Source organism: Ixodes scapularis, unplaced genomic scaffold, assembly GCF_016920785.2.
Source record: "Ixodes scapularis isolate PalLabHiFi unplaced genomic scaffold, ASM1692078v2 PGA_scaffold4__175_contigs__length_147842914, whole genome shotgun sequence".
NCBI lineage: Eukaryota > Metazoa > Arthropoda > Arachnida > Ixodida > Ixodidae > Ixodes > Ixodes scapularis.
Window position 1 is genome coordinate 98,485,400 of NW_024609879.1, and position 12,109 is coordinate 98,497,508.

General features: G+C 40.9%; 1 protein-coding gene across 1 annotated transcript; it reads right to left on the bottom strand.

The window, feature by feature from the left end:
• Positions 1-201: 201 nt before the first annotated feature.
• LOC115320847 lies at positions 202-11,754 on the bottom strand. The gene is made up of 4 exons (XM_040212856.2): positions 11,661-11,754; positions 2,041-2,156; positions 421-486; positions 202-339 (listed from the first exon to the last, which is right to left on the bottom strand). Exons 1-4 carry the CDS (start codon positions 11,752-11,754, stop codon positions 202-204), a joined length of 414 nt encoding a protein of 137 aa, XP_040068790.2.
• Between the last annotated feature and the right edge of the window lie 355 nt (positions 11,755-12,109).

A 12,109-nucleotide genomic window follows, 5' to 3' on the forward strand; every position in this document is an offset into this window, starting at 1 on the left:
TACAAAGCATGCCATGCCTTATAACTAAAAAACAAGAAATTAGAATGATAGTTATGTCTGAATTGAGTATATTGGTAATTTAGAGCGCAGAAAAGCGAAAGCGGGAAGAGATTTTGTTTAACGTTACAATAACATTCTATGCAGGTGATTGAGAATTTTAGGGAAGTTTACGGAAAATGGCGTTATATTAGAAAACTGTACTCACTCTCCAACAACACAAATCATATCGGGGGTCACTTTGCTTTCATAAGACTGCTTTAGATAGTCCGTATAATCCTTAGCATCTATTACATGGCTGGCACAGAAACCGTCACATTTTTGCGTGTCGGTGATATCAGTCTACGAGAAAGAAGTTCATCAATGTGATAACAAAACAAACCAGCACCAGTAAAAGTAGCAATTTGAATCTTAGGTACTTACCATATTAATATCCGTAATGTTAAATTTTATTTTCATTTGAAAATCTTCGTTTAACTCTTGTTGCGCCTGTAGATATATTGGGGATTGAATAATGTTATACATAAATAACTAAATAAACAATTTAATTGACTGCCTTGAGGTCTCTTTCGACCATTTCGTTTTTGTCGAATACAATACAATAAAATACAAATTATTTTCTTTTTTTAATACATTTCGCTCTGAACGTGTATTCTAAACATTTTGTTATTTAGAACAAAGAAGGTGGCTACGGTGGAAGCTTAAATCTTGTTAAAAGGAGAGCTAGCCTGATTTATTGGTGACATAAAACATAGGAGAAATTATGTGATGAAGTAATACTTATTCGCAACAAAACGTAAGGCCGCGAGTAAGGTGGTGTGTACTGAACATTTTGAAGCAACCCGATTCTGAGGAAAGACGAAAGGACACAGACAGAAGAGAAGGAGAACGTCTCAAACACAGATAACATTATGTTATGAACAGAACCCCTGATATAAGGATTGAACAAACTCAAGGAAAGGAAAAGACAGGAATAAAAATTTAGCTCTGTTTGGGACGCTTTTCTTCCCTTCTCCTGGTGTCCTTTCGTTATTCCCAATCCTTAATATGTACGGCGCCTTTATTACTTGAGGCATTCATTAGGTTAGGGTGGGTGTTTGTGTGTGTATGAACATCTTTTATCATTAGATACTATACGAGCATAATCTCATAAATTTTATCCTGAGCCATAGCAACTGAATGTAAAGTAATTGAGTTGCATTATAGTTAACGACAACTGCATTGCCCTCACTACACTTAAGAAATTCTGAGAGGGCGGTCGACTATCACTAAGGCAAGTACCAAAGGTTATGTCTGAAAGCATCTTCCTACACCGTAGGACAACACGAAACTCGATCCCTCCGTGACCTTTGTATTGCCAATGTTGGACGGATATATTCGCAAATTAGAGAGTTATTTCTTTTACTAACAAAGTTTATAAGGTTTCAGTAGCTGTGCCATCGATAACAGAAGTGCTTTTTCTTAATCAACAAAAGTGAACATACATGCCTTAATAAGAAAAAATAATCCATGATTTTTTTCAAGGATTCTAGATTGCCGTATCTTAAATGGAACATGGCATGGAAAATGTAGGGCAACATGCTTCTCTCGCATATTCTTCCGAACGACCGAGCCGCTGTCGTTCCCCAAGCCCCGAAAAAAATATAATGAATTTTTTTTGTACAGTTATCAATCACTTGGCGCACGAAGTGAAACCTTTTATGGTCTGCGACATTTGGATTTTTTAAAGTTTAGCAGCTGCTGGGCTCTAAGAGATGCTAAACTGCACTGCGCAATGTAAATTTTCACTTTCGCAGCCTCTTTCCCCCCTCTTGCCTCATAAAAATTTTCAATAAAATGTGAGAATTTCGTTTTCAGATTATTTTATCACTGCTTGATCAGAGTCACAAGAACAATTAAAGCTCAATTTTTTTAAATGGCTGAGCACCGTGCTAGCTTCTTTTGTGGTAACAATTCTTAAATCACGGAGCCTAAGTTTTTATTACAAACCTTAGAGAGTTGGTCATATCGCTTTTAATAAAACCGTACTGGGAGATATGTTACCTTTTCTAGGACACTATTCAACCAATTTCCAACTGTGGAATTCCGAGCTGCGTCTTCATTAAAAAAGGCGTTCGAATCCAAAAGGAAGGCAATCGTAATCGGCGTTTCATGCCTGCCTGAAATAAAAAAAAAATTACCCATGCAAATAAAAATATACCTTTCATTTAATTGGCATAGGCCCGTGAAATAGGCGGGTAGTTTTAGAAGCATTAATAATATTCGGGTTTGATGGCATAATCGGCCTTTCTAAGTAGAAATACGATTCCGCAAAAAAGGGTGTTTTACGATGGCCGTTAATTACGCCGATAATTTTACCTTATAGACAGCATTTCTTGACAGAATAATGATAGGTCTCAAACATACCAGTAGCTCTCAGAAAGAAGTCTTTTTCTTTGTTTAATAAATAAACGTTTATGCTAGTCATTCCGTGCCGGAATGACTGGGAGCAAAGACGTGCGCGGAAAGTGCTCTTCCCAGTTTTTCGGCCGTCAACAATTCCTGGCTTGTAGTGGCATCTGCATGTGCCGTTTTCACTGTAAATGCCTTAATGTTGAAGGGGATGATTACGGCTTCTACATGTCCAGCAGAATGAGCACGTAGAAATGTGCTTCGTGCACCAAGCGCCGTGACCCGGACAGTCCTGGGATTCTCGATAGCGAGCCTATCGTGGTTTCCGTGAGTGCTGATGGCGAAGATCGTGTGGGACCGAACGCTACTGGGCAGTGCGCCTGTGGACTCGGCGGGCTTGTAACGGCGCTCGTACGAAAAACGGATCAACTCGTCAGTGCGGTTCGATTCCTTCGCGATGACAACGCAGCCCTTCAAGGTGACCTTCAAAAATTGAATTGAAAATTGAAAAATTGCCGCGCCTGACGCCATCGATTCCAGTGAAACTACTGAAAGTAGGCGCACTTACGTCAAAGTGGCACGAAGCGCCGTTTCTTCTGTTCGTCGTCCTCAATCAAGGGACAAGGTGGCCGCGCCAAGCTCCGCTGGGCGCCAGTACACGCGAAGCGGCGTGTACTGGTTAAGTTTTGTAATTAGCAGCCAATACTGTCGCCGCGAAGCGGCGTGAACGCAGGCAGGGGGCTGTGTTAACGAGCTCCCGAGTGATACACGCGCCGTTCGAAAAGGGTGGCCCAAGCGGCATGAGCTCTCCGGGGAGTGCGTATAGCCATTTCGTCCGAAGTGCACTGCGGAGTGCGTATTGCTTAACTCTTTTGAAAAAGTCATTTTTAAGCGTGTGAGTTTTCATTTTAAGCAGACGCTCAGTCCAAATCAGCACTGTTTTGTCGTGGACGATCCGTTAAAACATATCTTTTAACCTTTTTGGTGTTCGCGAAACCTATCGTTGGGTCCCGTGGTGAAGTTGATGTTATTTATTTTGACTGTTCGAAGGCGTTTGACCTCGGAGATCACAAATTATTGGTGTCGAAGCTGTTACATATGGGTCTTTCTTCGGGTTTCTGCGACTGGTTTGCTAGTTAACTTCGTGAAAGCTCAAACATGGTTTCCCACTTAAGATGAAAATCATCCCCTTATCTGTTGAACTCTGGGGTACCACAAGGGTCGAACCTTGGACCTTGGCTTTTTAATATTTTTGTAAATGATCTTGTAACTAGTGTGAGTGACTCAATGATACTTCACTATGCTGATGACGTGAAAATTTATCGTGGCATCCACACGCCTGTGGACTGTGAATTGTTACAAAAAGATATTGATGCAATTCATTTGTGGTGCTGTGCGAACTCGCTAGTTTTAAACCCTTCCAAAACTAAGCTTGTTTCTTTTTCCCGTAAAGGCCCATTCACACTCTCGCGACCTCTTAAACCTGGGTTCCTTAAAACTTCTTAAACCGGAGAACACACTGCGCCATCTATTGGGAAGCAGTGTAAACTCGGCGGTCCGGCATATTTTTTTATTTCTTGCGCATTATCCTTTTTTTTTTTTTTTTTTGGCTCGAAAAACTTTTGTCAATGTTATAAACGAGTCTTTCTATGGGTATTACGCACATTTGACCTCGGAACTCCCGCAAAACCTTCGCTCTTGTGAAATGCAGTTCCAGGGTCACCACATAGATGGTGCCACAATGCCAGTGTGTTCCGTCATTCTGAAAACATTTAAGTTTTAAGAGACCTCGTCTCTCTGTCGTACTCGGTCGCAAGAGTGTGAACGGGCCTTAAGGCAAATGTTGTTGTACATCCTTACACATTAGACGGATCTGAAATTTCAAGATCTTCTGTTGTGCGTCACCTTGGCATTTTGTTCGATTCACGCCTGAACTTTAACTATCATGTTTCAAAGGTTATTAATGATTCTTTGCGAATCCTGGGGATAATTGCACGCATTACCCGTGACTTCCGAAATTACAACTGTATACTGCACCTTTTTCTGGCTTTAGTTCTATCACGGTTGGACTTTTGTTCTACGGTACGGAATTCTTTGGGTGTTAGTCAGGCGCTCAGGTTGGAGAGCATACAGAGACGACTTGTGAGAATTGTCTACGATCGCCACATTGGACGGAGTGTTTTTTTATGACTATGTGCTTCTTTTGGGCACTGTTGGTCTTTTGCCTTTTTCAACTTGGAGACTAGTCCGCGACATGGTGTTTTTATATAAGTTGTTTAATTCTGCTTTTGATCCCCCAATGTCATTGAGTAGAATCTCAATTCATGTCCCCCAGCGACAAAATAGGTCTACTCTTTCCTTTTTTTTACCTCTCTTATCTAGAGTCCAGTCCCCCGCTGACACGGATGATGCTCACGTACAAGTAATTTAACCCTCACGTGGACTCTTTTATACCTTTTAAAAAGTTCAAGAATAGTATTGTGGTTAGGATTGTCGTGTAGTTCGTTTAGTTCATTGCTGTTTTATAATGTGAAGTGTAACCCTAAAAAGGCCCCTAAAGCTGCTTGGGAAACACAATAAAACTCTGAATGATGATGCCTCCCATAAAAATTAAATCTTGAGTGTGGCAAACGAGCTAATTTAATTCCAAATTGGGGTTTGTACAACTTACATGTTGCATAAATGCTTTGTTTTAAGCAGTTGTTATATTTTATAACTATTTATTGATATTACATAAAATTATACCAAATATGTTTTGCTAAGAAGCGCATATTACAGTAAGCGTGGTTGCCACTCTTTAACGGACGAAAGAAATTAATCCCGTGACGCCAAGTATTTTTTCAAAGACCCAAGACTGCAGTGTCTACAGCAATATATACAGCGTTTAAGATGAACACGAAAGTAGTTAATCAAGCCGCGACATATAAAATATTTTTTAAATGTTCGGATTTCGATTTCTAGCTATCGGTCAAACACAATCAAAATCCTGTGAAATTTGAAGCTACTATTACGATTGCTTTCGACTTGTAACCAAACACTACGAAGATGTTTCCTCGTAAATTCTAGTGGGCATACAATTGTTGGTCATGCACTTGAAATAGTTGGGAGCTTCGGAAATTAACATACATTTATTTATGCTAATTTATAGCATTCTGTGCAGGGTCTGTGTTGCTATGACATTACACAGTACTCCATTGACAACGCCAGAAAATTCCACACATCGGGGCGTTGGTGAATGTTTTGCCATTTAGGGGATGGAGGAATAACTTATCTGCCTATCATTTTGGTCTAAAGGTACGACGTTATAGTGAGCAATGATAGGAAATCGCAACACTATAACGACCCACTGAATCTTACTTTAGAATTAAGTAATTAATTAAAACACGTTCATTTAGTCACACGAGTAAATCTTACACGTGTTTATGCTGCTGAAGCAATGATTCCTTTGCAACGTATGTTTCTTTAAAATCTAGCGCTGGTGTCAGTCTAGAGCAAAGTGGATATGTTTGAATTGAGGTTCTTAAATTCAATTTTAATAAAATTAACACTCGATTGAGAGGCTACGCGGTGTTGACAAGAGGAAAGGTATACCTGCTACAGAAAAGTGATAGCATGGCGACAGAATAGAAGTAGAACCTCAACCCCAGAAATGTGTGCCATCACATGCGTGCGAATCTCTTAGCTAGTTACGGAAGCGCTCCCGTAGAGGTCCATGTATTTAACATACAAATATTATAGCACCGAAACGTTGCGCTTGGGACATTTCGCCATGCTACTTCTCCACTGTATCATATACCACTATTATTGTGACGACATTTCAAGGCAATCAGGTGTAAACTGCAAGTTCCTCATTCGAAACCTTTTTGGTTTATTCAAAACTTTTGATGTATTGCCACAGCGGATGGTATCATTCGAAACATTTTGTTGTATTGCCACCACGGTTGGTATTAAAGGTAATATAATTGTGCGGTTTATTCTTTGACATAAAAAAACTGATGACTTTCTAAATTAAATTTAATCTCTTCCCAATATTATGGCAAACACTGCAGTGCTTATGATGTGTATCACATTTGTAGGACATACATTTTCGAGGCACGTCGCGTAAATATTTGAAAAAAAGCGAAGTTCTAACGAGCAGAATTTATAAATACAACAAAGTACAAGATTTGCCGTACGAACGTAGTAAACCAGAATAATCCATAATGGGCTAGCTACGTGTTTTTTTTTTGTGTGTGAAATTTGTTTTCTTGGGTCCCTGAGACCAATTTGCCAAACAAGGTGGATTCGTTGTCACTTGTTTACGATGATTTCCAGTATTCTAATACTGACATCACTGAACTAGCAGACAAAACAGCTGTTCTATATCATAATATTCTAAAATCATAAGGAAAGTTTTCAAAATATTCTCGCTAATTAATATTGTTTTGTGATCAAAGGAAAGTAATTTTTATTGCAAGGAGTGGGAGCACTGCGGTGAGTACCCCTTTCATGAGAGGATGATTGTTCACGCGAACTTAACATTCACATCTCAAAAGTTATATTTAATGGCGTACTAAATGTCTACGCTAAATAATTAACCAACTCGATATGATATCACTCAGTGTGGGGGGAAGTCCTATTTGATATAGCACCGGCTTGCAGTCGGCGACCTTAACTTTTATATTTCGTCGCCAGGTGAGAACTCGGTCGACCTCAGAATGTCCCCGGGCAAGATACGGGTTTCCGAATTTGAAATGATGAACGAATGCCTCAAAACAGTCGAACCATGTCTACCTCAATCCAAGTTTTCTCAAAGATGGCTGATTTTAGAGGTTTTGCCATAGCAGCAACTTGAAGTCGAGGGTCCTAAAGTGTTTTTTTTTTTTCGTTTCCAATTAAGGACCCTTCTGATCTCAAAAAATTCCTGGAGGACACGCGGGTGCCCTAATCTGTAGGGATGTACGAATGCTTCGAAAGAGTCGGCCAAGGTCCCTTTCGTGACGAGTTTACTCCAAGATGACTCATTTTACAGGTTTTTCGGTAGCAGCAACGTTTATTCGAGGGTCCAAAATTTTTTTTGTTTAAGTAGTTAAGTTCTCGGTTGATCCCAATAAGTTCCTGGATGAGGCGCGGCCGCCAGAATTTCAAAAGATGAACCTATGCGGAAAAATGGCCAATAATCCCAACTTTGGAATCGCCTTTCTCAAAAAGGGCTATATTTAAAGTGTTTGCACTGTACCGCGACGTGCTGGAGGGCCTTATATTTCGTATTTTGCACTTAGTTGGAAACTGGGTTATCCTCAAAGTTCACTGGCGAGGCACGGGTGCCAAAATTCCAAAAGATTAAGGAATGCGTAAAAACGGAGGAATCATCCCCAATTTGAGAACGGCTGTCTTAAAAATGACTTATTTCGAAGTATTTGCCATTGTACGAGGATGTGTTGGAAAGCTCTAGATTTTATATTTCGTCGTTATTTGCGGGCCTGAAATGTTCTCAAAAGTTCCCTGGCAAGACGTGGTTCCCGAAAGGTGAATGAATGCGTAAAAATGGCCGAACCATCCCCGATTTGAGACCGGTTGTGTCAAAAAGAATTCATATTGAAGTGTTTTCTATAGTTCCAGGATGTGCCCTAGGGCTTAAGCTTATTTATTTCACCCCTAGCTGGGAACTCGGTTGTCTTCAAAAAAATTTCTGGCGAGGCGCATGCGCTCAAATTTCAAAAGATGAACGAATGCGTAAAAACAGTCGAACCACCCTCAATCTGAGGCCACCTTCTCAACAAGAACTAATTTTGGAGTATTTGCCATAGTACCAGGATGGGATCGCGGGATTTACATTTTATATTCCGCCTTTTGTTGTGAACATGGTTTTCCTCGAAATTTACCGTTGCGAGGCTCAGGGACCCAAATTTCAAAAACGTGAACAAATCCGCAAAAACAGCTGACCTTCCTCCAGTTTGAGGCAGGTTGTCTCAAAAAGAATTAGTTCTGGATTTTTTGCCATACTACCACGATGGGGTCGAGGGCTCTACATCTTAGACTCTACCTTCAGCTGGGAACTGGATTGTTCTCAAAATTTTGCCTGGCGATGCACGGGTGCCCAAATTTGAAATATGAATGAATGCGTAGAGGCGGTCGAACCATCCCTCCTTTAAAACGGTGCAACTCGGTACGCGTTACTTTTTGATGATTTGGCATGACGGACGCGGATGACGAAAGTATCATCCGCGTTTTCATACCGCCAGCCTCGCGCCTGTTGCACGAGAGGTAATAGGGAGTTTTAGCAGGTCGTTTCCACATGAACGGTTCGCCCTCGAACGTATCCGCGACGCCACTGCGCATGCGCGCGCGAGTCGTTCGGGGAGTCGGGAGGCTCTTCTCGTTCGTTTCTCCCATTCCAGCCGCTGGAGTCGTCACCGCAAGGCAGCCAGCACCGTTCACGACTTGGGTAAAAAAAAAAAAAGGGCGGTCGCTTCAGCGACCGCCTTTGCCGACCGAGCCGAGCGTTATGCTTAGGACAGCGGGAGGCAATTTGCTGTCCTGTTCGTCTGCTTCATTTGAGAGGTTGAACCAAATCATTTCGAGGACTGATGACAATGGCAAGCGATCGTGAATGCTGTAAACTGTGCATGCTAGTAAAGTTTTGCGATCTGCGGGTAGACTAGCTGCCGTGGCGACCGCGAGCAGACGAAATGATTCGGTTCGACGGCACACAACGTGAACGATCGTCCAAGTTCAAGATGACGGAGACACACCATATAGCTTTACGATCGTTCAGACGCTTTTTACTCGGTCTAGCTTCGCCGTTCTTGAAATTCCGACCGGCTAATGTTACGTCGGCCGTCTTGTTGACGTCAGTCGTTCGCCGGAAATACAAGAAGCCACGGATTTACACGTTGCAGAATGTTTCACATGTTTACTAGAAGATGGCGCCACCGTTAAGCCCAATCATCATCATCGTTTACACGGTTGCGCCACTTTCACGATTCGCTAAAGTATGTAAAATTTGAGGTACGGCTTCACGGAACGGGCCAGCTGTACCGTTCGTGATTTCGGAACCGTGTGCTTGAAAAACGACTCGCTAAAACTCCCTAATATTAGCGCGCCACTGCGTTTCCCACGTGCTGCGATTCTTTCCAACATTTACCGATTTAGAGGCTTTTCATGACGCTCAGCGAGTTTCTAAATTAAACGGTGTGTTGATTTAAACCATCTAAAATTATTCAGCGAATTTAGGTTATTGTTCAAATTATCGTGACAATTAACCCCCTAATAATCTGCCCATGACCGCATAACATACTTGATTACGCAGCATAATTGTAACCTCAACGAATTTTAAAAAAAAATGTGGAAAGCCTAAATTAACACCGTGTTTATATGATATCAACGAAATAAATTTAATTTTGTAGTAGATTCGGACGTGCTGTAAACGCCGCATAAGCGATAGTTTTTAAACTTTCTTTCTCATTAGGTAGAGACGCAGCCGACGCTACGGGGGGATCGACCAATGAAGCAGCGTCAAAAGCGCAAGTCGATGAGTCTTTTTCTCTTTATGATAAGTTCAGTGATGATAGAACACACGACAGAAAAACAAAATGATGAACACTATGATGGTGTGTTTTTGACGCTTGATCCACAAAGTAAGGGTGATATATTCTCGTGCGTGACGGAGCTGACAATGCATGTGGCTGTCACACAGAGGAATGGGGTTCGGATCCCGCTCGCCCGGATCCTTCTCTTATTATTTTGCGTTCTTCTATAAAATCCCAACCCATTCTCGGCTTTCATCAAGTATTCTTGTTCAGAACATTCCTGAACGTGCTGCGTGTATGAAAGTATTGATAGCGCTTTTTCGGGTCAGTCCCCTACTGAAAAATCTAATTTACGTGAGAAATTTCAGTGCCCAATAAACACATATGAATCATACAAGATATATAAGAACATATCAGAACCATATAACAACTATATAATATATATAGGAACATGTAGGAACCAAATAAAGAAACTTCTGAGAGGTTTCTTATAAGTTTCTTATGTGGTTATTTTATGTTCTTACATAAATTACACATTTATTATATAGTTCCTCTATGAATATTATATGTTCTTATATATCTTTTATGATTCATGTGTGTTTATTGGACAGAAAAGAAATTCTCACACAATTCGGTTTGGTTTTCCACCCGTCGCCGACGGAAGATGCGTGGCACCTTTCTCTTTATGTATGATAGGCTCAATTTCGCTTCATCGAACGTTTATTTTTCGTTTTAAATTATTGTGTTCTTTTTACTTTTTATTAGCGACAACATTCCACGAGGCGGAAAGTGGATAAAAACCAACGCGTAAATAAATGATGCGCCTAGAATACTTTCGTTTTGAATACATCCTTCGATACGCCCTGTAAGAAATGAACCAGTAATAATAGCGTACGTTTTATGCCCTATACTCACTCACAACACAGTTATCTCTGAAGGCACATACCTAACGATATCGCACCACAAATCAACTATAAAAACTATATAAACGCGAGACGACGTCTGCCAAATCTCTTAGAAGCTAATTCCGATGTTATTCCTTATATCACAGTATCGCCATGAGATGGTAACGGACAACTATAAATTTATCAGCATATTCCGTCAGCAAGACATCCTCATTCGTTCATTTTTTTTTTATCTTTGAAGTTTTTTTGTTTTTGTTTTTTTCACTCGGCACACCCCGCTTTGGTGGGAATTTCGACACGTCATAAAAGTTAAAGCTGATTACGCCTTGCGGAGGGCTAATAATTGAACTAGAAGCGCCTGTCGCAAATTTCTGGCGATTGGAAGTCGGCATACGTTCTCATTTGAAACTCAAATGGACGATGCGTGGCACCGAATCAAGTTGACACTATCTAATAATTCGAGGTCCACGATACAGTCTTCTTCAAAAAAACCTTTGTCAAAAGTATCTAGGCACACACCGGTGCCCTTTGGCGCGAGATTCTTGCTCATAAAATGCATCCAGTCATGATATTCATTCCTATCATAACAATATGCTAACGTAGCACGTTTTGTTTCAAGTGCATGCATAGCTGCTTCAGAGAAACTTTACCTGCCATTTAAGAAATGTTATTTTGAAATAATTCTGCCGATTTCTCCTACCTTTGTACTTCGTTAGAAATGACGATTAACTGAATAAAACTGGAGAAGTGTCGGCGTTACAAACAAAAATAATGCAATGGCCATAAAGCGTTGTTTCGCGTACTTGTATATAAAAGAACGAAGCTTTTAAAACCACGACCACATCAAATTACTTACCTGAATCTTTCTCCTTGGGACAATTTCGCCTGCGTTCAGCATCAAGACAAAATAAATGTGATGCAATCACCAACATCCCGAAAAAGACCTTCATTTTGAAACGCTTAGACTGGTATAAGAAAATAATTTGTTTCTCCATTTGCGCACACTTTTTATACTACTGTAATCCGGAAGACAGCAACTGTTCCTGATGAATAATCATTTCATTGTTTCCAGCGGCTGTGCTTCCCTCGTACATAAATGACAACTTCCTATTCCGAGAATTGAACTCGACTGGAAAAGGTCATGAGTTTTATAGCTATAACTGTTATTGGCTCTTCCCAGGCACGTAGCCAGGTTTTTGTTTCAGGGGGGCCCACCCATGACAAAATGCTGTATGAGGGGGAGGGGGAGAGGAGGACCCATGCAAAATGGAAGATTTCGGGGGGGGGGGGGGGGGGGGGCGGGCC

Bases quoted from the DNA above. Each gene is read 5' to 3' on its own strand.
- LOC115320847 (XM_040212856.2), bottom strand. From the start codon at position 11,754: ATGAAGGTCTTTTTCGGGATGTTGGTGATTGCATCACATTTATTTTGT. The intron at 2,157-11,660 runs GTAAGTAATTTG...TTTTTATTTCAG, and splicing joins TCCCAAGGAGAAAGATTCAG to GCAGGCATGAAACGCCGATT. The intron at 340-420 runs GTAAGTACCTAA...TCTTTCTCGTAG, and splicing joins ACATTACGGATATTAATATG to ACTGATATCACCGACACGCA.